At 42.7% G+C, this 23,784-nt stretch overlaps 1 protein-coding gene across 12 annotated transcripts in view; it reads right to left on the minus strand.

Moving 5' to 3' along the window:
• Positions 1-805: 805 nt before the first annotated feature.
• CELF6 (CUGBP Elav-like family member 6) overlaps positions 806-23,784 on the minus strand; it is a 135,308-nt gene continuing 112,329 nt past the window's right edge. For 4 of the 12 annotated variants that reach the window (XM_051981957.1, XM_051981946.1, XM_051981951.1 and 1 more), the window contains 8 exons: positions 23,456-23,599; positions 23,067-23,208; positions 22,535-22,684; positions 22,219-22,281; positions 21,782-21,862; positions 21,320-21,463; positions 18,802-18,954; positions 806-7,421 (listed from right to left, as the gene is read on the minus strand). In XM_051981957.1, coding sequence (XP_051837917.1) covers positions 18,827-18,954; positions 21,320-21,463; positions 21,782-21,862; positions 22,219-22,281; positions 22,535-22,684; positions 23,067-23,208; positions 23,456-23,599 — 852 coding nt within the window. In that variant the 3' untranslated portion in view covers positions 806-7,421; positions 18,802-18,826. Of the gene's footprint in view, positions 7,422-17,914; positions 17,995-18,801; positions 18,955-21,319; positions 21,464-21,781; positions 21,863-22,218; positions 22,282-22,534; positions 22,685-23,066; positions 23,209-23,455; positions 23,600-23,784 lie in introns of all 12 variants that reach the window. The other 8 variants (XR_007951186.1, XM_051981947.1, XM_051981949.1 and 5 more) reach the window with 8 other exon arrangements.

The following is a 23,784-nucleotide window of genomic DNA, read 5'->3' on the forward strand; positions in this document are numbered from 1 at the left end:
AGAAAAATTTTGTGCAGATTGTGGGAGCTGTCCTACTAGTCAGATTATATTTGGAGCACAGTATTCAGTTATGAACATACTACTTTTTAAGAGAGATTGATAAAATTGTGTGTCCAAAGTAAGGTGATCTAAATGGTGAAGGATCTGAAACCATACCATGTAAAGAATGAGTGGAAAGTTAGGAATATGTCTGGAGGAGAAAAGTCTTATGAGGATACATAATAAAAGTCTTCAAATATTTGCAGGACTATTATAGTATGGAAGGAGTAGACTTTTCCTGCTTCAGAGGACAGTACCAGGACCAGTGGGTAAAAGTTATAGGGAAGGGTATATTTACCTTATCATGAAGACCTTTTTTAATTTCTAGAGCTGTCCAACAATGCATGAGGCTTGGGGAATAACTAATTTCTCTTCCCTGGAGGTTTAGAGCTAGAGAGGACTTTAGAGATCATCACTTCCAATTTTGATATTTTAAATATAAAGAATTTGAAACCTAGAGAAGTGAAATATGTTTATGCAGTGAACAAATAGTATAGAAATGTTGAGTGGCAAGTCAGATCACTTGGAAATTGTGGATGGATTTGTGGATCATATGTGTTTGAGAAATAGTGCTTGGTACACTCTCCACTCACCTTATGGCGGAGACAGTCCTTCTTTTCTGTTCTCTGCAATTCTGTTATTGTTGATTACCCAAAAAGTTTTATCAAGTGGCGTCCTTGATCCCTGCCCTCCATCATCCTCACCGGGACTCACATCAAAATTTTTATTTGTGTAGAGACCAAGGAGAGAGAACAGGCTGTGAATATGAGTTTTGAGATTTTATTTCCAAAATGAACTAGGACCCAGCATAAAAGATAAAAGATGGAATCTCAGCTTTGAGTACTATCCTGCTTACTTCCTAGTTGTTGGACAAGAAACTCTTCTCCTTCATTTCCCTCTTCTCAGTGGTGAAGGAGCAGCAAGGACAGGAGGACCCTTCCCCCCACCTCCCATCAATAATACAGCTCTACACTCCTTTTGGATCCTTTAATTTCCAAAGAAATTGGAGTTGTAGATTTTATTTTTCCTGTAAAAGAGAGGGTAAATCCAACTTTTCTCAGCTCTGGGCAATAATACAAGATAACCCTGGTCCCTGCCTTTTTGCCCACCTTCCTTCCCTAGGCTGGCCAGCAAACCCAGGGAAAAGCTTGTTGGTGTTTACAAAAGCCCCTTGAGATAGGGGATCCAGATGCCATTCCTGTAGGCAGGTACCAGAGACCTTGGTGTCCTGGGGCACCTATCTCTTTCTTTCTGAGGCTATGAATAGAAATTCCCAGGGAGAGGAGTAGGGATAGGTTGGAATGTCCTACCCTTCTTGTCCCCAAGCTGGATTCCTCTGATGGACTGGATTAGGTTGAGCTGGGAGATAAGGGCAGGGGTGTTTGGTCTCTGTCTCCTATTGATCAACAGTAATGGAAGGTTTCACATGACTATACAGATCCCTGGGCAGATGGGTCTCACTTTTTCTCAAGATTTTGTGTGTGTACCTTTGTGTGTTTTTGTCTTTATATGAATACACTGTGCATACTTATATGCCAGAACTGACCCTGGTAAAATTGTGAAGACATTGGATTTGCGTTGGTGACTCCGTATCCTTATTTCTTGGTGGCTCCCCTTCTTCCCTCACTCAGCAAATAGGATCCTCCTATTGTTACCCACCCTCCTATCTGGAAAGGATCTGGTAAATTCACTCACACTCAGGAATAAATGATTGATAACAACTTAAAAGTCTGGTCCACCTTCTCCCATCCACCCGGCTTTCCTCAGGGATTTTTACAGGATTAAAACCTTCAACTACTGGAGCAAAGATAAGGAAGATAATTTTTTTTTTATGTGTGTTTGGGTGGTCCTTCGGGGTTCCAAAAGTTACATAGCGGTTACCTGGACATGTGTGCCTCTGTATATGTATGCAGGCAGGTCTGTACACTTGTATGCTTGTGAACTGCATTCTCCCTGTTGACCTCAATCCCTGGCAAAATTCTAGAATGCATTGTTTAGTACATGGTTTATGAGCACTTTGACAATCAAGCAGTCATCACTAGGAGTCAGCATAGATTCACTAAGAACAAATCATACCAAACTAACAATTTCCTTTTTTTTTTTTTTTTTTTTTTAACAGTTTCTAGACTGGTATAATCAGGGAAATACCATTAGTATAGTGCATCTATATTTCAGCAAGGCATTTGACAAAGTTTTTTTGAGATATATTTGTGGACAGTTGCATTTTTAGGTAGATTTCTTGAACAACTATAACCAAAATTATTGGTCAATAGATAAGTATCAATTTGCAAAGGAACATGCCTTCTGTCCAGTTTGACATTTTTATCCATGACCTGACTGAATACAAAGAAGGCATTTTAATCAAGTTTCCAGATGAAATGAACCTATACAATGTATGACAGAATCAATAAGATCTCAACAGGCTAGAATGTTGGGCCCAAATTAAGATTATATTTGTTGACATAAATGCAAGGTCCTGCAAAATTCTGTTTTTACTAAAGTGGGGGGAGATGTGTCTAGCAGTTCATGTAAAAAAAATTTGAAGGTGGTATGGGTTAACAAGAGAGCAAATAATGATTCTCTTAGGTAGACTGAAAAGCATGGGCCTGGAATAAAAAAGAGGGATCTTAACAAGATCTTATCAACACAACTCTTTCTAATGGTCTGGTTTATTTACCTGGTTATCAAAAGCTCCTTTGTATGCCTGCCCAAGAATGACAATCTTTGTTTACCTGGCAAACAAGGTTGTATCTCTGACCATGTCTTTTGCTTTTACTCCAGCCTAGGGATATTCCAATACTAAGCAGGCAGATTTCCCATTCTTAGATAAGAGATGAGGCCAAAAGAGAGGGCTGAAGCGAGAATAAGCTCACTTCCATTTATCATGCAGGGACTCATCCCTGGCCACCTGGTCTCATTTGCATGGACCAGGTGGGACATGACAGGGGCTATGCATGGGCTATAAATTCAATATGTCAATAATGACTGCCAAAAAAGCTAGTGTGATCTCAAGTTACATCTGAATTCAGATTGTCTAATGTTGAGAACAGAAGTGATCATCTTTCTGTACTTGTGCTTGGTCAGACCAAATCTGGAATACTGTGTTTAGTTATAGCTGTTACATTTTAAGAGAAATATTAACAAGCTGGAGCTTGTCCTGAGTGGGTTATCTTGGTAAAGGAATTTAAAATTAAGTTATAGAGGAATGGTTAAAGGAACTGGGGATGGTTAGCCTGAAGAAGAGGTTTTGGGGTAGAAGCGACATGATTCAATGATTCTAGTTTATCCATGTGTATGAGCAAGTGCATTGTCCTTTACTTTACCTAATTTTATTCCAGCTTTGATTTTGTTGTGATTTCCTGCTGCCCTGAGGAAAATTATGACCACAGTGCAGGTGGAAAAAGGGGGGGAATCTATTAAAAATGATTATGAAAGGAATTGGAGATTCTGAGGTTCCATATATCCTCCCTAAATAGTCCTTGGGTTGAATAAGAGAAGGTTCCCCTGCTCTCTCCTCTGGGCCACGCGTGCCTTACCCTGTTCTCCCATTTTAGGGCCCAATTAGAAATGGGGCATTTATACAGACTCAGTATTCCAAGCCAAACAAGGTTATGGATGAAATCTCATTTCCTGTAACATAACAGGGGGAAGGAAGGGACTGAGGTGAAGATTGTGGGATCCAGCACTTTGGAGAAACTAGAGGGGCTGTGCATGTACGTGTGTGTGTGTGTGTGTGTGTGTGTGTGTGTGTGTTTGTGTAAGGGAGAGAGACAGAGAAAGTTAAGACAGACAAAGTGATAAGAGAAAAAAAGAGAGCGCTGGATAATTTTTTTTTTTTTTGGCAGGAAAAAATGTATTTTTGGTGGAAAAAGGGAAAGATTTTTGAGGAAAAAGTCTAGGGTCCATAGGTAAGGGAAAATAATCCTTAGCTTTTGTAACTTGGGAGAATGGGGAAAGGGAATCCTGGGGACGCTTCCCCTCCAAAGGCCCCTCTGTTCTCTCAATCAGGCTTCTCTGTGCTTGACGTGACATCTACACTACCAGTTGTCCAGCCCTGTCAACATTTGGGATCAGAAGGATCTCGCACCCTGATACCTCAGCTGTCAGACTAAGCAGACTGCCTTGTGGGGCTCCATTTCGGGAAGGGAACTAGCTCTAACAGGCAAAGCTCAGTGTTTAGAATGCCAGATGGCTCGGGAGAGCGGAGTATCCTCCTAGGGAAGAGGCTGCACTGGGGCTAAATATAGTCCCATGAAAGCACCCACTCTAAGTCAGCGGACAGTAGCACCTGTCGTACATAAGCTGTATACTGTGTCCCCTTCGGTAAGTGGACAGACAGCACCACGCATACAGGCAGACAGATGGCACTCACTGTACATAAGCTGCAGACTACACTGCTCTAGAGAAGGGACAGATGGCACAGCTGTATATAAGCTATATACCATACCTGCTGCATGTAAGCACACAGTGCACTGCCATATATTAGCAAACAGATGGCACCTGCTGTATACTGCAACTCACTGTATAAAAGCACCATAGAGAAGCACCTATGAGACACTGTTGCATAGGAGAGGTGCCTTTTTTTTAGAGGAATGAAAAAGTATTTTGGCAAAACATTTATTTCCTTTATGGATCTCTTGTAATCTGGCGCTCCCATTTTAAAATAATCTAAATTATGAAAATTATATTTTCCTACCCGTCAAGATACATGGTATAGAACCTTACTTGCCAGAGATGCATCCCTTCTCACACATTCTAAGCCTATGACAGGTGGGCAAACTGAGGGCCAGAGAGGAGAGCTGTTAGGAGTAAATTAAGGCCAAAGGAGGGAAGTGAGACACTCGGGAGGCAGAATTGCCGTCCTCAGAAAGGATTGGGCAAGATGCTTCATGGCCTAGCTTAAGAGTGTGGCTTATTTTTTGGTCCTAGGAGAGAACATATGGCCCAGAAGCTGGGTTTGAATCCTGGCTTGTTACTTGTGTGACCATGGGCTTCATCCTTCTGAGCTTTAACTTTGCCACCTAAAAAGAGGGTGGGTGCTATGATCTCAAAGGTAAGTTAGCGTTAAGTCTTTCATTAGAGCAATAGTAGAAGAACAAAAACATTACTTAAGCTAAGCAAAGCTTGAGACCTGCTTGCCAGATATTCCTGGTCAAATCCTCCTTGCCACCTCATTCTTATTTCCCTACCTTAGCTTAGGAGGGGATTTAGTGAGTGATCTGGAATCAGAGAAGGAATAAACTTTGTTAAATTGAGAAACTTTCATATGATAAGGAAATAACTAAGGGAGATCCTTCCAAATTCTCCCCATCCCCTGCACTGTTATGTCCCTCATAGTCCATGAGTCAAAACAGCAGATGACTGAGAAACTGAGGTTGCCACTTGGACAATCCTTGGACTCACCTAGGCCTGGACAGATATCCATCTTTGACCAGCTAGATTCTGTACTTTCTAACAATACAGCAAATTCTTTTTATTTCTAATTTTAAAAAAGTCACATTTCTGGGCCCTGCAGTAGAGGGGCTGGACCTGAAGTGCCTGGGGTGGTGGGGGGAGGGAAGGAGTGGAAACCTTCAGATATTAAACTGCTTAGGGATTAGGGAGCTTTCCCAACTGTGCTTCTTTTTAGGTTCTAGAAACTCTTTCACAATATTATTAACTCTGACAGTCAGGAATGGATCTTCTCTTTGCCTCTCCCTCAGTGCCTAGGACAGTGCTCTGTCCATAGCAGATATTCAATAGATATTCAATAAATGTTTGTTGACTTAATTTGGAATCAAAGTGTTGTCTGTCCCTCCCTCCAGCCAGTTCTCCCTTTCTCACAATGTGCCCGCCAGATTGAGGGTAATAGTCTATGGGTGAGGTTAAAGTCATTATAGAATTACTGAATAATGGGAGTAGCACTAAGAAGGATATATAAGCTCAAAGCATAAGCATAAAAGAAGGAATTATTACTGGTGCACACCACAAATCTGGGTCAGCTCCCTTACCCAGAAGGCAAAGGCCATGTTGCCAATCTGGATATTGGTGCCAGTCTGGCTATAAATGCCAAGTGGAAGAAACAAGGGGTAGCCCAGTTTAGGATTCCAGGCTTGTGTTCATATGAGTCATGAAGCAGGGTCCTGAGGAGTCAGGAAGCTGGGGCTTGGGGTCCAGGGCTCAGGGAATAGAAAGGGTCCATTTACTGGGCTTTGGAGGGTTATTGGGGTGAGGGGTTGACACTGCATTTGTGGGAGAGTCACTGTTACCATGGCTCCTCTATCACTTGCACACAAGTCCAATCTCCTTTATTTCATGTAAAAAGTGAGGGGCAAAAAGGGGAGGGGGTAACCAGGGAATGAAATATTCAGCAGAAAGTTTCCCTCAGCCTCCCCTTTCCCAGGCCCCTTCAGCTCTCCTGCTACCCATAGGCCTTTGGGGGTGACGGAGGTTCCACCTTTCCTCCCCACCAGAGCCATCCTTGTCTGTGATTGTTTCAATGCAGCTTTTCTGAGATTCTGTACTTGACCTTGTTTTGTTTCTCTTTTTGTTTTGTTTTTGAAAATTAATTTATTTATATAGATATATTTTTTCTTAAAAAGCAATAGTCCTTTGGTCCCTAAACTCTAAGGAATGATATGACTGAAAGAAGTAAGTCCTGCTTCCCCAGTAAGGGGAAGACAGGTAAGCCAGAGGGCCAGCAGGCCTCTCTCCCACCTTCCTTTCCCTCCCTTTCCCCACGCTCATGAGGGCTAGATCAATCTTAATACTTATCTCTTTCTAGAAGTTCAACATCTTGTCAGCATCGGGTCTTTCCACCCAGATGTGGAGAGACTCACTTAAAAAAACAAGCCCCAAACAATCGAAAAATAAAACACAAGACATCGGCCTTAGCCCCTCTCACTGGCTTTGGTTTAGATCCTTTTCCTCCTGCAAGACTGGGCAGGAGGATACCTGCTCCATCGGTCCTGGCAAAACCTCCTCCAGCACAACTGGGCAGCAAGTGCTCCAAGCTGTCTCTTCCCAACAGCTCTGGCTGGCTCAAGGAAGCCCAAGGACTCTTGGGTCACTGGCCTCCATGAAGGCTTGCTTGGTTCCATGGGTTCAGTTCTGTTGCCTCTTGGTCTTCACGTTTTTGTTGTTGGTTGTTTTGTTTGTAAGAAAGAAAGCAAAAATCAATTCATAGTTAAAAAAAAGGCCCTACCACACAATTAGGCCGACACACACTCTCTCTCTCTCTCTCAATTGCTCTCCTCTCTCTCTCTCTCTCTCTTGAGTGCAGCCAGGACAGGAGCTTCCTCCTCTTCCTCCAGCGTGATATGTTGCAAAGAAAGAGAGTTACAAGTTTGGATACTGTACGTGGGAAAAGGGGGACACTCTTCGTACAGGGCAGGGCTTCCAGCCTACAACAGAACAAAGGTCAGAGGAAAGTTAGTGGGGAAGAGGGGCAAGGCCATGGCTCCTAGAAAACGCCGTAGGGAAGAGTTGGAAGGCTGGGGGTGGGCGGGTATAGGGCAGCAAGTCCTAATTTCAGGCCCAATTTTTACTAGTTGTTTTTTTCCCAATCCCTGGAATTGTATCTCCCTTTCTTTCACCGAAAAGAAGGATGCTCATTGCCTTAGCTAGGTTCAAGGTTGACATCCTGGAGAAGTGGGAGGAAGGGAGGAAGGGAGATAGGAGAGAGAGGTATGAGTATGAATGCTGAGGTGTGACTATAATTCTTTCCTAGATTAGAAATTCAGGAATCCCTGCAAGAGAGAGAAACGGAAGGTAGATGTCGGAGAGCAGGAAGTTGAATGTTATACTCCATTGAAGACCCAAGAGTCTCTACCTTGTAAGAATTTGAGCTTTCACATTAACTTTGAAGCTTTAGAAATTGAGCTCAAATTTTTGTTTTAAAAATTGATGTTTTTTTGTTTGGGAAGGGGGAGAGCTTTCATCTCTTGACTCTTCATTAGCTACCTCTCATGTCTGGAATTCTCTGTGTCCCTATTTTGCCTTCTGGCTTCCCTTGCCTCCTTTAAGACTCAGCTTAAATCCCATCTTCTGCAAAAGACCTTTTCAATTCTTCCTGTTAGTTCCTTCCCTCTATGCTGTGTGTGTGTGTGTGTGTGTGTATAAAAAATATATATACTTTTTTTTTTTTTCTGAAGCAATTGGAATTACGTGACTTGCCCAGGGTCACATAGCTAGGAAGTGTTAAGTGTCTGAATCCAGATTTGAACTCAGGTCCTCCGGACTTCAGGGTTGATACTCTATTGCACAAACTAGCTGCCCCTATACTGTATATTTCATATATATATATATATATATATGTATATGTGTTTGTATATATGTGTATGTTGTATGTGCATATATATGCATGCATATATATGTATATTATATATATATATATATATATACACACATTTGTATGTTTTGTCCCTTATTAGAATGTGAGTTTTCCCAGGGATAAGGACTTTGCCTTTCCATTGTATCCCTTGTGCTTAGCAGAGAATCTGACATATAGTAAGCACTTAAAAAAAAAAAAAACAAACCCAACAAAACAACTTGTCGACTGACTGACTTTTGTTAATGTGCATATTTGGATTTCCCCCTTCTGTTTAACCCATCTATTCCATGACTAGCACTAGCAGTAAAAATCCTTAGAAAAGCCAAACAGATTTTGTGTTTACATGGCAATATGTAAAACATGTACCAGATCCAAAGTTGGGCTGGCAATGAACAACCCCCAGTTACTAGCATGTGGTCGCGCCCAGGGATTCTGAGTTTTGTGGGGGAAGAATGGGTGGAGTGAGTCTGTCAGTACAGGCATATATTTCTAGCTATCTTAGGGGTCTGATTTCTGAATTCGCACAAAATCATTATAATCATGTCTTGCTGACTCACTATCACATTCCCCTTAGTCACTGTTCCAAAGCTCTTCCTGAAAGCCCTGCCCTTCCTTTTCTCTTTCAATCTCAATAGATACTTTACCTGGATTGCTAAGAAAATGAAACCATCTAATATTCCCTCCCCCAGCTTCTAGGCCACAAAAATCCTCTTTCTTTCTAATTTAAAAGGAAGACGAGAGCCTTCTTCTTACCAAGACTACCTCCTTTATCTGGACATGATCTCATTGTCCTCCCATCTGTTTGGAGACCTTATTCCATCCATGATGCTATTTCTTTTGAACATCATCAATCTCTCCACTCTATGGGTTCCCACTCTTTGTCTGTAAATGTACTCAAGTCTTTTCAATCTCCAACGAAAAAACCCTTATTGTGATTTTGCTACCTTATAGAGCTACTGTCAAATCTCTCCCATCTTTCATGTTTAACTTTATACAAAAAGTAGTTTATATTGATTGCCTCTATTTCTTTATATTCACTCAGTTCTCAGTTTCTTGTAACCTTACTTTTGTTACTAAATCTCCACTGATACTCACAAAGACGACCACTGACAACCTAATCCAATGCTCTTTTCTTTGTTTGTGTGAGCCAATCTAGCCCCAGTCTTTGACACTGCTGACTGTCTTATTCTTAATCCTATTTTCATTGTTGATTTCTCTGATGCTGTACCAGCCTGGTTGACCTCCTTCCTCTCTAACTGTTCCTTCTCTGTTTCATTGTTACTTTCCCTGATATTCCTTAAATCGAAATGATTCTCCAAATTCTGTCTTTGGCTTTTTTCTCTCATTAGATGTGCTTTCCTTTAGCAATCTCATCCACTATTATAGTTTCAGTTATCTTCTCTATATTTATGACTTGGCAACTAGGTGGTGCAGTGGATAGAGGGCCGGATCTGTAAGATTTATCTTTCTAATATTTAGGAAGATTTACCTTCCTAAATTCAAATCTGACTTCAATTACTTACTGGGTGACCCTGGCAAATCACTTAATCCTATTTGCCTCAGTCTCCTCATCTGTAAAATGAGCTGGAGAAAGAAATGGCAAACCACCCCAGTATCTTTGCAAGAAAACTCCAGATAGGGTCAGGAAGAGTCAGACATGATTGAAAAATGACTTTACATAGCAACTTCATATTTAACCATTGTCTGAGCTTCAAACACCTATATCACTTGTGTACTAGATTTTTCTACTTGTTTTGTTAATGTTTTGATAGTATCTCGATAATAAAGTCACCATGTCCAAATGAACCTCATTATTTTCTCCTTTAAACAGTTTTTTCTGACTGACTTCCCTATTTCTATTCATAGCTCACCACATTCCCAGTTACTTAGCCTCAAAGCCTGCGTCTTTAATCCCCCTTCTTTTTTTCTTTATGTCCTCATCTAGTCAGTTGCCAAGTCTTATCAATTCTTCTTCCTTCATCTAATTTTATTTTTATCTCATACACCTCAGGCAACAGGTTTCTATCCTTTCTTCAATTCTTTGCCTGTAATAAACTTTAAGGGGGAAAAAAACCTCTTTTTGTTTTTCTTAGTATTCACTAGCAGTCAATTCTGTTTCCTCTTTTTCTGGGCTGTAGTATCACAGATGTTAATTATAAGACCTTGCCACTTTGTATTCAGACCCCTTTATCTATCCTTCCTTTTTTCTTTTATGTAAAACTTAAAAACAAAACAAAACAAAACAAAAAACCCAATCCAACAATTAAATTGATTTCCTGAGCAACCACCTTAGTCTTTTCAGACAGGTTCCCATTACTTGTTGATCTGGAATCACATTTGTATAGTCAGAATTTTGATTGTGAGATCATCCCATCTTTCCTAAGCCAACTTTCCCCATAGACATTGGATATTTCATGAATTATTTTATTCAAAAGAGTTCATTACCTTTTGAGTGCTTTGGGCCCATCAACTCTGAGATTCTTAGAAGATGAGGTTCAATCTACGCTTTCTTTTGAGTTCTATGAAATCCCCACTTCCCAAATCTAAGACATCCATGAGATAGTACCTGGTTTTTTTTCCTTCATTATCTATTATAAATTTTAAGATTGTATGGTCCAAACTTTTGAAAAATCAAATCATTATCTCTGATAATCACAAATTTATCAGCTGCTCTGCTTTTAGGAAGAATAGGCTCTAGCAGATGTATTGATAGAATTTTTCATCACAATTATATCATGATAACTTGAAGAAATGATAGAACTGTGAGAGAAGAAGGGGGTCAACCATAGTACAGCAACAGAGAAATCAAGAATGAAAATAGGATTAAGAACAAGACAGGCAACAATGTCAAAAACTGGAGGTGGATTAAAGGACACATACAAAGAAAAGAGCATTAGATTAGATTGACATTGATCACCTTTGATCAATCTGATTATGTCTGGTTACAGATGCTAGAAAGCAAACTATTCAATGCCTATTGTTCTTTTCTTTTTTTTTCCAACTAAAGAAGATGATCTTCAGACTTGGAAGAATGGAACAAAAATGGTGGCATTTAACAGGGCACTGGAGTTCATAATTAGTGTAAAAGTAAACCAAAAAGTAAAAGAATAACAAACTGCCCTCAATGAGTTTAAGTCACTAAATTTGTTGAACTACAACCCCAAGTCTGAGGTGTAATTGCTGAGCTGCTTTTGGTGTCTTTTGACAAAATATAGAGAATAGGAGGGAGGTCCTAAGTTTGGAGATGGATGAATGTTGTCTCGGTTTTCAAAAAGGAGAAGATGGATTCTTCAAATTACAGGCCATTGGGTTTGTTTTTATTTCCTGCCAAAATTTTGTCCTTGAATAAGGGATGGTTTGTGAGGGAGATCAAAATGGGTTTATCAAGAATAAATCATGCCAAATTAATCTCATCTCCTTTTTGGACAGATAAATAAGATAGATCTGGGGAAATATGTAAACAGTCTATAGGTAAATTTTAATAAGATATTTGACAAAATCATGATATACTTGCAGATGATGCAGAGATTTGGGATGGAGATAGAGATGGATGATTTTATGTATAGTTTATATGGATTTAGAACCTGTCAAATCACTAGAACCAAAGAATTTTGATAAATGGATACATGTCATCTTGAAGAGGGCATCTGGATCTCCACTAGGCCCTATTTGGTCAAATAATTTTTCAATGATCTGAATGAAGGCATTAATGCTATGCTTATCAAATTAAGTGATATTTAATAAGGAAAAAAGTAAACTCTCCAAGACTGGCTCCAAAAGTTAATTGTACAAGTACAGGATGGGGAAAATATATTGGGGTGATGAATCATGTGAAAAAATATGTGGCTTTTAGTGGGACTAGAATTCAACAGTGTTACTTGGCAGCCCAAAAAACTAATGTGATCTTAAGATGCATTTAGAAATGTATTACCTAGAATGGAGGAAATGACAGTTCCTCTATTCTCTGTCCTTGTCCTATCACAGCTATAATACTGTGTGGTTCTAGGTGTCCCATTTTGGGAAGAACTTTGACAAGGTAGGATATGTATAGAAGAGTGAAACCAGTATTGTTATAAGCTTTGAAAACTTGCCATATCAGGATTGGGTGGAGGAATGGGATTTGTTTATCCTGGAGAATAAAAGACTTAAAGCTGGAACGGATTTGAGGAACAAGTTAGTTTCCTGTCATTATAAGGCATTGTGGATTTTGTAGAAAGGATCCCTGATCAGAATGGGGTTCAGATGAATGACTTCTGAGATCCATTCCAGCTCTGAGATAGCTACAATTCTAGTTCAAAAAATTCACTAATGTGGGTACTCTTATCACTGAGGCAGCTCACAGTCCCTTCATCTTTAGTAGACATTGGATATTTCATGAATTATTTTATTCAAAAGAGTTCATTACCTTTTGAGTGCTTTGGGCCCCGTCAATTCTGAGATTCTGTATTTTGTGACCTATGAAAATATGCTGGATCTAGACGGAGGATGGAAGCTTTATCTGTTAGACCATGGTAGTCACCGTGCCCCTTAAGAAAGGCCCTAATGTTCAGAACCAGGCAGCGTCCTACAGAGGTTCTGAAACATTAATGAGACCTAGTCTCTTATCTACAGAGGATCCCACAGTACACAGCTCAGACCTCTCATTATAGCAGGGAACTTTGTAGATCAGTCTTGGTTTTCAAATTTCTCAGCCACTCATTGACTATGAGATCATCAGGAAATAGGAAAGCACATGTAGGGGCAGAAAAGTAGGGTAGGGAATTAAAAACCATCGTTTATATGGAATGATGTTTTGTGAGTTGATGAACAGAGTGAAGACAATAATTCCAACCTGTTTATCTTGATTAGTGAATGTAACATATCAGTTGGTGCTCCAAGGTATGATTTTCTATTTCACATTTTCTTGGGAGTGAGGGTAATATGTGGTGGTGAATTGAATCTTAAACTAAAGTGAAGTTTATGAGACATAAACTGAGGCAATGAGTAAAGATACCTTTTAAATAATAGGAGAATGGCTCTAGAGGTTGAGAGAAGATTGATCCAAGATTTGAAGTAGTCCAACTTTTTCAACTTGTCAATGACTATTCATAGGGTTTCTTGTCCTTGAGACAATGCAAATTAGTCACAGAGTCTAAGATACTGCTGTTCAGAGAGTCATAGGGATGATGGGAATGACCAAGGTAATCCTGATAATTTCCTCAAGAGGCAACTATTACAATGATCTCATGTAGGAGCTTGACATTACTTTGAACCTGTGATCCCTAGAAGTCCAGAGTTCCATCCACATGGTGATTAGATCCCACCTTATATATAATTAAGCTTTTGTTACATAGGCAGATCCCCTTTGAATGAGTCACTGGCTGGGTGGAGGGGTACTATTGTGAATAGAGGTATAAAGATCTTTTGGAAAGAGTTTCCTCCTTCAGGTGTTAAGGTAATACCAGCTGGAAGGAGGGTTGGCAGCTGGGACAGGGGCCACTGGTCTCCTAGAGAATGGCTCTAATCATGACTTTGAAAATGTTAAGGTTTACCATGAAGGGCCAGCATGATTCTATGTAAATTAGGACAAAAGTTAATTTATTCTTGAACTTGGCAAAAGCAACCACAGTTCTCTAGTGGAATGCCTTTAGATATCTCAAGAAGCCTATCAAGGCTGCTTGTGTATGCTTAGGTGTGAATAGGAAGCAATACCTTAGAAGTATTAGAATAGATATATATCCCTAATGGCAGCAAGAGTCCTCTCCCTTCCTCCCACTGTATAGCAGCATCCCCCTGGTATAGATCCATTTTTGACTCTAGACTGCCCATGAGGGGCTTCAGGAATCCCGGCTTTGCTTTTTTTTTTGTATTGGCATTTCCCCTTGTTAGTAAATAATCAGTTCTGGCACAAGTGCTCAAGGGAATTGTGGATCAGTTAACTGGATGTGCTGTGTGCAGTATGGGGTAAGTCAGAAAATCATCAAGTAAACTACTATTGTGTATTCCATCAAGTCGTGAAAATAAAATTTGTAGATGTTAAAAAGCCACTGGGGGCATTTAACAATCCAAATGGTTGGAAAAACAGTACATTGCACATTGACATTATCTAGAAGACTATTTTCTACTCATTGATTTTTACCAGGGTCGTAGGTTTCCTGAAAATCCAATTTGTTGAACAGGGCAAGTATGGGCTATTTGATCCAGGAGGTTAGAAATCAGAGGTAGGGAAGAACAATTTTGAACCATTATAACAAAAGCATCAGTTCCTTGATCTTTTTTTTTTTTTTTTCCTGAATAGGGGAGTCTAAGCAGAGGCTAAAGACTAGGTAAACAATTATGTATGTATTTAGGACTCTTTGGAGATTCTAGTTCTTTTAACCTGTTAGAGAGTATTGCTAGAGTACTGGAAGAGGGTTCCTTGGGATCCCATTAACAGTATGGTCCAATATTGGTAAGAGAACAATATGTTTCCTTTACCTATGTTAAAGATGTCTCAATAATCTTTGCACTAGGGTAGAAATTTCAAATTGGGGGCTAATGATTAGGAACAACTCAGTCATTCCTTGAAATATATTTTTATAGTAGTATAGTTAAATTTGATTAGAACTCCAACCAATGTTTGGAGTTGTATTGTTCCAATAACTTGATCTCCAATAAAACAAGAAAATAGGGAAGACCACATATAACAAGAGACATGGTGAAGACTTCTGCATTGTTTCCTACTCAATAAGGATTTAGGTTTATGATTAATTGGTCAGGACCATTATGATAATTTATCATTTTTCTTTCTGAAAACTAGATGGGATTGAAGGAAGATATGCTACTATTGTTCCAGGAATGTCTATCAAAGGGATGAGGAAGGTGGCAATGTAAGTCACATAAAGTCTCAGAGGTGCTTGAGTCTATAAGAGCAAGAGCTCTACCCCCAAGGGTAAGGGGAAAAAGTGGACTTATGGAGAGACTGCATGATAGGCCCAAGGGAACATGGGTCCAAAAGAGGATCCACTCTGTGTAGATGAGATGTAAGCATTTTTCACCACTTTTGGTGTTTGTTGGTGAGTCAACTGGCTCAGCAATGTCTAGGCAGTCCATGGTACAGGAATAGCCTTCTTAGTTTTTAATAACTTATGTGATTGGGATGAATTGTGACTAGCATCCCCTCTGATGCATATGTTCTTCAGCATGAATGGTGACTGAATCATTGGGGGATCCAATGCTACAGCAGACTGAGCTGGAAGCAAAACTGAATCTTGATACAGAATTGATATATTGGTGGATGCCCATCAATAGGATATGAAATTAATTCTCTATGGACTAATTTGTCTCAAATGGCATCAACCAGCCCCTCTAAAGAGTGGTTAGTGAGGGTCAATCACTTCAAAGTACAATAAATTCTCAGCCTAAGTACCCTGAAGATGCTGGAGTATTCTACTACTGGGAGCTGATGATTGGTAGTTTCCCCTTGTAGGAGGCCATGAAAAATCTGAAAAGAACTTTTGAATAAAACACAGCAGGAAGCAGGGAGCTATTTTCAGGAGAGATGTAGAGTAGTTTTCAGTGATCAGTAGAACCTAAATGAAATTTCAGGAAGACCACCTTTACCCACTTTAATGGAAAAGTCCATTAGCACCCTTGCTTTAGTGAGAAAGCTGAGGAACTCCACAAGTTTTCTAATAGAAGCATTCTGTTAAATGAAGATGACTAAGTTTCTAACTGTTCCCAGAACCCTTTGGATTTCCTCTCAAAAGCAGATGATTATTTCCAGGAATATGGCATCCTCCAGAGCCTGGGATAATAGGAGCTGCTATTGAAAGGTAGCATTTTGGTTTTGTGAACAGATTTTGCTTCAAAGTCAGTATAGATCCCCTTTGGATGTTTCATTGCTTGGAATAACGAAGTCTTGGAGAATAATATCCTGGCCTGTGCCAGGCTGAGGTAGGGTGTTAAGGAAAGTATACTAAGTCTACTAAATAGTGGCTTGAGCTTGGAGCAATGCTAGCTCCCAATCCAGCAAGGAATGACAGGCAAACGCCAGAGGGCTTGGGGTAAAGGACAAAGCATCAGGGTAGGTTGCTTATTGGGAGAGAGGGAATATTTTGCAGCTAACAGGTGAACAGTATAAAGTAGGGTAATAGGGTAATACTTAAATTTAAGAAGCAACATAAATGCTACTGTGCAAGGTAGCCAAGGTTCCATTCAGGGAGAGGAAAACAGCTGGAGGCACCAGTAACTGAGGGACATCTAAAATCAGAAGTTCAAGTAGAAACCATTTCTAAGGGAGGAAAGCCAAAGCAGGATCTGATGGAGGAGCAGGTAAAGATGACATTTGATCACACCCACGGCTAAAGTCACACCCACCTTCCTATGAGATGCAGATGATGCTGACACAAGACTGGTGAGAACCCGGATTCCATCAAGGATTCAGCTGAGGATGGTCTGATCCCAGCCAAGACCTCATTGAGGCTGGGCTTCCCAGGATTAAGAAGAACTTGTTTATTTGACACAGTGAACTTTGCTCTTTGATGGAGGAATAGTTTGGATGGAAGATACTGTCTTCCCCTCTTCTTGGATGGACAAGGCAGCATACACTGGTTCGCTAAGTAAAGAGTTTTAGGGCACCTACTGCAGGTGCTCCCTAGGAGGGAGGTAGCTCAAGAGAGCCATTTAGGGTCTGGTTCTAATGAGCTGAAATCTACTCTCTATTCATATTTTCTCAGTCAAATTGCTTTACTTCTGCCTGAGTCTTTACTTCTGTGAGTTAGGGCTCTCAGGCTATGAAGGGGCTTAATATATCTTTGATTTTCTTTCATTGCTTAGAAACTTCAGACATGAGAAACAAGTGTGGAGAGAGATGGTGGGAAAGCTTGGCTGGGACAGACCCAGGACTTTGGGCCACTCTGGTTCTGGTGGATTTCTGGTGCTTGGAGAGTGACCTACATAGCTGGAGATACAGGTACTGTTCCAGAGTCCCTTAGGGAAAACCACATTTTAGCTTAATGCCGTTGAAAGGGCTCCAAGTGGAATCAACATCAGAATACTTCAAGAACCACAATATACTATTAAATCATCCTTATCACACAGGACATCGAATGCAGGCATACATTGTCACATTACAACACAAGAAAGAATGGTAAGTTTGGAAAGAAGACAAGAAGAAGGAGAAAGAGTGGAAAGAAGTAGGAGAGGAGGGAAGGAAAGAGAAAAGATGAAAAAAGAAGAGAAGGAGAAAGATGAGGAGGAAGGATAAGAGAAGATATGGGAAAGAGGAAGAAATGGAGAAAGAGGAGGGGGAAGAAAAGAAGGAAGGTTGGAACTGAAGAGGAGGAAGAGGGGGAGGAAAAAGAAGAGGAAGCAAAGTTCAAAGTCACAACTAATCAAGACAGATCAACACTCCAATAACTCTCCACCATGGGCACTAAGTACGGCACTCCACAATCCCCCAAGAGAAAGACCCCTAAGAGGTGGGGGTGGGGTAGAGAACTGAGAGCACAAGATTGAGGACTTAAAGGCACATCATGCAACGACCTCACAACTGGCCACATGACGTCATCAGTGGACAGATGACACCATGCTTAAGTGACTTACAGTTTCAGGTTATTTGGGGAGGGATAGGGTATTTTGGGGTCTCCCATAACAGCTAGAAAGCCACTGTGGGGCCATCTGGTCTGGTGGGTGGTGATTGGGTTGGAAAAACAAAACATAAAGAGAAGAAGAGTTGGTTTGATGGCCTTTTTTCATTCTAAAGAATTTCACTCTATCTTAAAAAAAATTTTTTTAAACCAGAAATTCCCACCCACTGTAGCTCTTAAAATTGGCCCTTCCATCTCTGGACCTAACTCATCAAACCTCCCAGTACAGAAGAGACTAGACTGATGGATATTATTAATATTTGTATCCATTTAACACAAATCCAGAGCTCTTTTCTAGCAGGAGAGGTAGACTGGACCTTCCTGAGAAGTGCTGAGATGTTATTTCTTATCATTCCCTGTCTGGGACTCAACTGACTAGAGCCTCCATCATAGGATTCCCTTTCCTACAAATCTCCAGGCCCTACTTAAATATTGGGCTGTGTCAAAATGTACGGCTGGTGTGGCTGGAACTAATATTGGTTTCTGAGGAGGACTGGGCACTCTGCTGACTTTGGGTGATGGTGACTCTAGTCCAAGGTTATTTGGGGATCTAGAAGATAGTTTGGTATTTCAGGAACTCAAAGGGACAGGGCTTCTAGGAAAATGGTCTCATCCCCATGAGGACTATTCCCCCCCTTCCTGGTTTTGTCAAAAACCGGTAAGGTCCCATTCAGCCCACGTTAGCCTAAACTGACAAGATCCGATCAACATTTCAGACCTGGGGACTCTAGTTCAGAAATGGAGGTGAGCCAGCTGACAGGGCAGCACCAGCCAGGGCACTATCTGACCTGCAGTGAGGGTGGTTTTAGACCTGCCCCCTGCCCCTGACCTTGCCCATCTCACCTGTCTGTAGTCAGTCACGGCTGGGTCAGTAGGGCCGGTTGGCATCCTTTGGCCGTTTCAGCTGAACCTTGAGCCGCTTCATGCCAATCTGAAAGCCATTCATGGCCTGGATGGCCGTCTGCGCACTGGCTGGATTGTCGAAGCTAACGAACCCTGAAGAGTGGGGAGGCAGATGATAGTCATTTCCACCTCTTTAACTCTCTATGTCTTCATCCCACAAGAAAGCCCCTGCCATTTTCCCGTAAGTCTCTCAGCCCCATAGCTACTCTTTTCCCTTCCACAAAACTTCATAGTTCATAATCTCATATCCCTTTCTTCCAGCCTTACAATCTCATAGGTGTTTTGTTTTTTTAATTTCTTTTTTCCAATTACATTCAAAAACAATTTTTAGCAATTTTGTTTAGTTTCCAATTAACTTTTTTATTTTTTTTATTATTAAAGCTTTTTATTTTGAAAAATCTATGCATAGATTATTTTCAACATTCACCCCTGCAAAATTCTATGTTCCAAATTTTTCTCCTTCCTTCCCCACATGGCAGTAATCCAATATATGTGTAATTCTTCTATACATATTTTCACAATTATCATGCCTAGCATTTATTTTTTAAACCTGATAAATGTTTCTAAATCAATTATATAATACTCCCATCCTTCTTTTCTCCAATCATACTTCAGTATGGGTCCCTAATGCCCAAATTTCATGAAAGAATAGTTCTTGAGTGGAAGGAGGGAAAGAGACAGAGAGAGAGAAAGAGAGAGAGAGAGAGAGAGAGAGAGAGAGAGAGAGAGAGAGAGAGAGAGAGAGAGAGAGAGAGAGAGAGAAAGAGAGAGAGAGGGAAAGAGAGAGAGAGAGAGAGAGAGAGAGAGAGAGGAGAGAGAGAGAGAGAAAGAGAGAGAGAGGAAAGAGAGAGAGAGAGAGAGAGAGAGAGAGAGAGAGAGAGAGAGAGAGAGAGAGAGAGAGAGAGAGAATGAGAATGTGTGTGTGTGAGAGCTCATGTGGAGCCAGGTTTACCTTATCCTGAAGGTCTTGGTTCAGTAATGCCTTTTCCTGAACTAGTTCATTGATTGGAATGGAAGATTGGGATTGTCAGGGGGCAAGGGTCTAAAGCCACCCTCACTGCAGGTCAGATAGTGCCTTGGCTGGTACTGCCCTGTCAGCTGGCTCACCCCCATTTCTTATACCAAATAAGACTTCAAAGGAGTGAGAATTTGGTGACTGGAGTCTATTTTTCCTCAGTGTTCCATCCTGCACTGATCTGTCTAGTTCCTCCCTGAATGCTCTTTCCTCTTTCTCTTATCTTTTCTCCCATTCTTGATTTTTCTCCAAGACCACCATAGTATCAGTTCTTCTAACCCTTCCTTAGCTATTATCAGAGTACAATTATACCCACAGAGCTTCTACATTCTAAATGGTTTCAGGAGCACTTGCCGGTTATTGTGAGCCATGGTTGCCCATATTCAGGTTAATATATAACAAGACGTAGAGAGTATACATCATCCTTGCCTTGTTATCAGATTTCCTCTTAGAACATGGTGGTTAGTATCTTGCTTCATTCCAGGTTCCTAAACCATGGTCTGTCCCAGTCATAGGTATTTTGAAATCCTGTACTATTGTCTTCACTTACAGGTGCTTGTTTGCTTAGGACCTCTGATCACTGAGAGCTTTTAGTGTGCCAATCCTGGTTCTAGATTCTCTTAGGTGAATTGAATGCACCTTTACCTAATTAATTTGAGCTCTTACTTGTGATGTGGTTCTAAAGAACCTCAACGTTGGCCTCAGAATTTATCTTATCACAGGCATACCTGAATAGGATTTCTCCCTAAAACATCCCTAATAAGGGAGTGTCCAGTTTTCATTGGAAAACCGTCATGTTTGGAGGCAGTCTCTTCCATTTTAGGACAGCTCAAATTTCAAGCAGTTCCTCAGATTACACATTTTAAAAATTCATTTAAAAGTTTATGGCCTTCAGTTCTAATGATCTTGTGATGGAGAGAGCCATCTACACCCACTCAGTGGGAATTGAATGTAGATCATAACATAACATCCTCACTCTTGTTGTTCTTCGCTTGCATTTTGTTTTCTTACTCATTTGCCTTCTTTTTTTGATCTGATTTCTCTTGTGCAGCAAGAGAATTATATAAATATGTTTATGCACATTGGATTTAACATATATTTTAACATGTTAATATATATCGGATTGCCTGTCATCTAGGGGAGAGGGTGGGGAAAGGAGGGGAAAATTTGAAACACAAGGCTATGCAAGGGTCAATATGTCAATATTGTCAATTATGTCAATTAAGAAATGTTTTGAAAATAAAAAAGCTTTATTAAAAAAAAGAAAGGTTATGGCCTCAGGATGAGGGGTCACATATAGTCTTGGGACAGGGGTGTTGTGTACAGGATCAGAGGTAACAGGGAGGCGAGGGCATTGGACACTGGTGTCAGGGCTCCTGAGGTCGGAGCTGGGATCCCCGAGTCACAGGCCAGAGGATCAAAGATCAGGAATAGGAAACTCACCAAAGCATTTGCTCTGGTTCGTGGCACGGTCTACAAAGACTTTGGCAGAGATGACAGTGCCGAAAGGCAGGAACATCTGCATGAGCTCGGCGTCCCCGAACTCTTGGGGCAGGTGATAGATGAAGAGGTTACAGCCTTCAGGACCTGGTGACAGAGGGAAAGGGCAGATCAGTGAGGAGACCGCTTGTGGACCCTCGAGTCCAAGGAAGGCAAGGCTTTGTTTGGGGATCTGGGAGAGACTTTGGTACTTCGGAACTCAAAGGGACCGGGCTTCTAGGAGAACGGTCTCATCCCCCCACCGCTTTGTCAAACCCCAGTAAGATCCCCATTCAGCCACATTAGCCTAAACTGACAAGATCCGATCAACATTTCAGACTTGGGGACAAGTCAAGACTTCAGCTCCCCTGTCCCCACAGGGGACCCCCTGGTGCTGGTTCAGGCAGTTTCCCCCAGCTTTCTTACCTTCTCTCTGCTGCTGAGGCAGGATCGGGGGCTGTGGGGGGAAGGCTGTGTTCACAGGGGCATAGGCGGCTGGGTATGCTGCTGGAAACAGAGGAAAGAAGGTTGGGGGGCTGGGAGCTCTTTCCCCGGTGACATCTCCTAACCCGCTCTCGTCCCCACTCTTTTGCCTAGGACTTCTCTTAGCACGTAAGGTCATTTCTGGGTTTCTAGCTATAAATCCTGCCTATGTGGAGACTCTCTCCCATAAAACTGAGTCTCCCAAAGGGTGAGGACTAGGTATTTATGGTAAAGCTGGGGACCCCCCCGGAGGGGGCTCGTGCGGGGCCAGAGGGAGAGCACAGCGGCTCCTCTATCCTTCCACTCCCCCAACCCAGCCTAGAGGAAGGAGGTGGGAAAGAGGAACAAGAGAAAAGACCACGGGCGGTCTGAAGCAAGACCTGCATAGTGCTGCACTCCTGCGAAGGCCTGCTGGAGGGGGTCTGCCACACTGGGGCTCTGAGCTGGTGAGAGACAGAAACGCACGGAGAGGTGGCGGAAGAGAGAAACAGGGCGGCGGCGGGACACACACAGGAGCACACAGACAGAGAGAAACGATGAGTGTGAAGGAGGAAACGCCTTCCTCCGAGAGCGGATGGCAGTAGGGGGGAGAACTCCCCCTCGGAAGACAGAGGAAGCTCCTCCCCGGCCCTGCGCTTGGGGCCTCGGGGCCTGACCTTTCGGCCCGCAGGTGGCGAGGGCGGGGGAGGTGCCCACCTGGGTAGGGGTGGAGACCGTTGGTGTAGAGGGTGTCCGAGGCTGGCTGCCCATTGGTCTGGGGGGTGAGGGGACTGAATCCATTCACCCCAATGGGAGCGGCAATGCTGGGGACAGTGCCGGTGCTGAGGCCTGGCGGTGTGCTCGTACCTAGGGGCCATAGGGAAGCCAAGTCAGGCCTTGCACCCGGACAGCGGCCGGCGCTAGCACTGGCGCCTTTTCCCTCCAAGCCCAGGTCAAGAGCCGAGGCTTCGGGGAAAAGAGCAGGGCTAGCCCCGCCTCCCGGGGGGGAGCCTATCAGGGAGGAGGTTCCCTGTGGGACCTGAGCCCCGGATGAGAGGATGGGAGGGAAGGAAGCGGCCGTGACGCAAGAGCCTCGAAGCCTAGCCTTTCAGCCTGGTCTTTGAGAGGGCCCTGGCTAGCTGTGGGCCCCGCGGAGGGGCGCTGACTGAGAATCGCCGTCCCTGCCCCGGCCGCCCCGCCCCCAGCCGTCCCCCTGCCCCGGCTTGGGGGGGGCGCCGGGGACCCGTACCTGATGAGGGTGTCACGGGGGTGGCGATGAGCCCGCTGACGTTGAAGGCGGCCATCTGCTGCATCTGGGCGGCCGCAATGGCTGCCATGGGGTTGAGGCACGTTCCTTGAGCTGCCATCAGAGCCGCCTGCTGCTGCATTATCTTGAAGGTGCAAAGACGCCATAGCAGGGAGGAGAGGGAGAAGAAAAGGGGGAAGAGAAAGGGTGGGTCACGTTGTTTCGGGCTGAAAGCGGAAGAAGGTCCGAGGTGCCCCGCGAGTCCCCCAGAGCCGGGGTAGCCGTGGAGTCTGTGCCCGATTCCCGCGGGAGTTACCGCAGGCAAAGGCACTGCTCGGCGAGAGCGATGAGAAAAGGCGGGAAGGGGGGATCGGACAGGGGGGCTCTCCTACCGCTTGTGTGTACACTCCGCAGGCGCCGAACTGTACAGTCATTGGGTGAAAGATGCCCAGCTGCCCGGCCATCTGGTGCATCCTCCTGAGGGTCCTCTCCTTGTCCGTGTCAGCAAACTTCACCACGAGGCTGGAGGAGGCTCCCTGAGATGGGGAGGACGCAGGGAGCGATTGTAGGATCCCTGGCTCGCTCTCCCTGGCTTCGACCCCCTGCCTCTCCTCCATTTCCCAAATTTGTAACTATGTCTACTTTTCTGGGAGAAACTGGGGCAGAGCGAATTAAGAAGGGATCCATAATTTGGGAGGCAGGTTTACCAAGGAAGACCATG

This window comes from Antechinus flavipes, chromosome 2, assembly GCF_016432865.1.
Source record: "Antechinus flavipes isolate AdamAnt ecotype Samford, QLD, Australia chromosome 2, AdamAnt_v2, whole genome shotgun sequence".
Taxonomy (NCBI): Eukaryota; Metazoa; Chordata; class Mammalia; order Dasyuromorphia; family Dasyuridae; genus Antechinus; species Antechinus flavipes.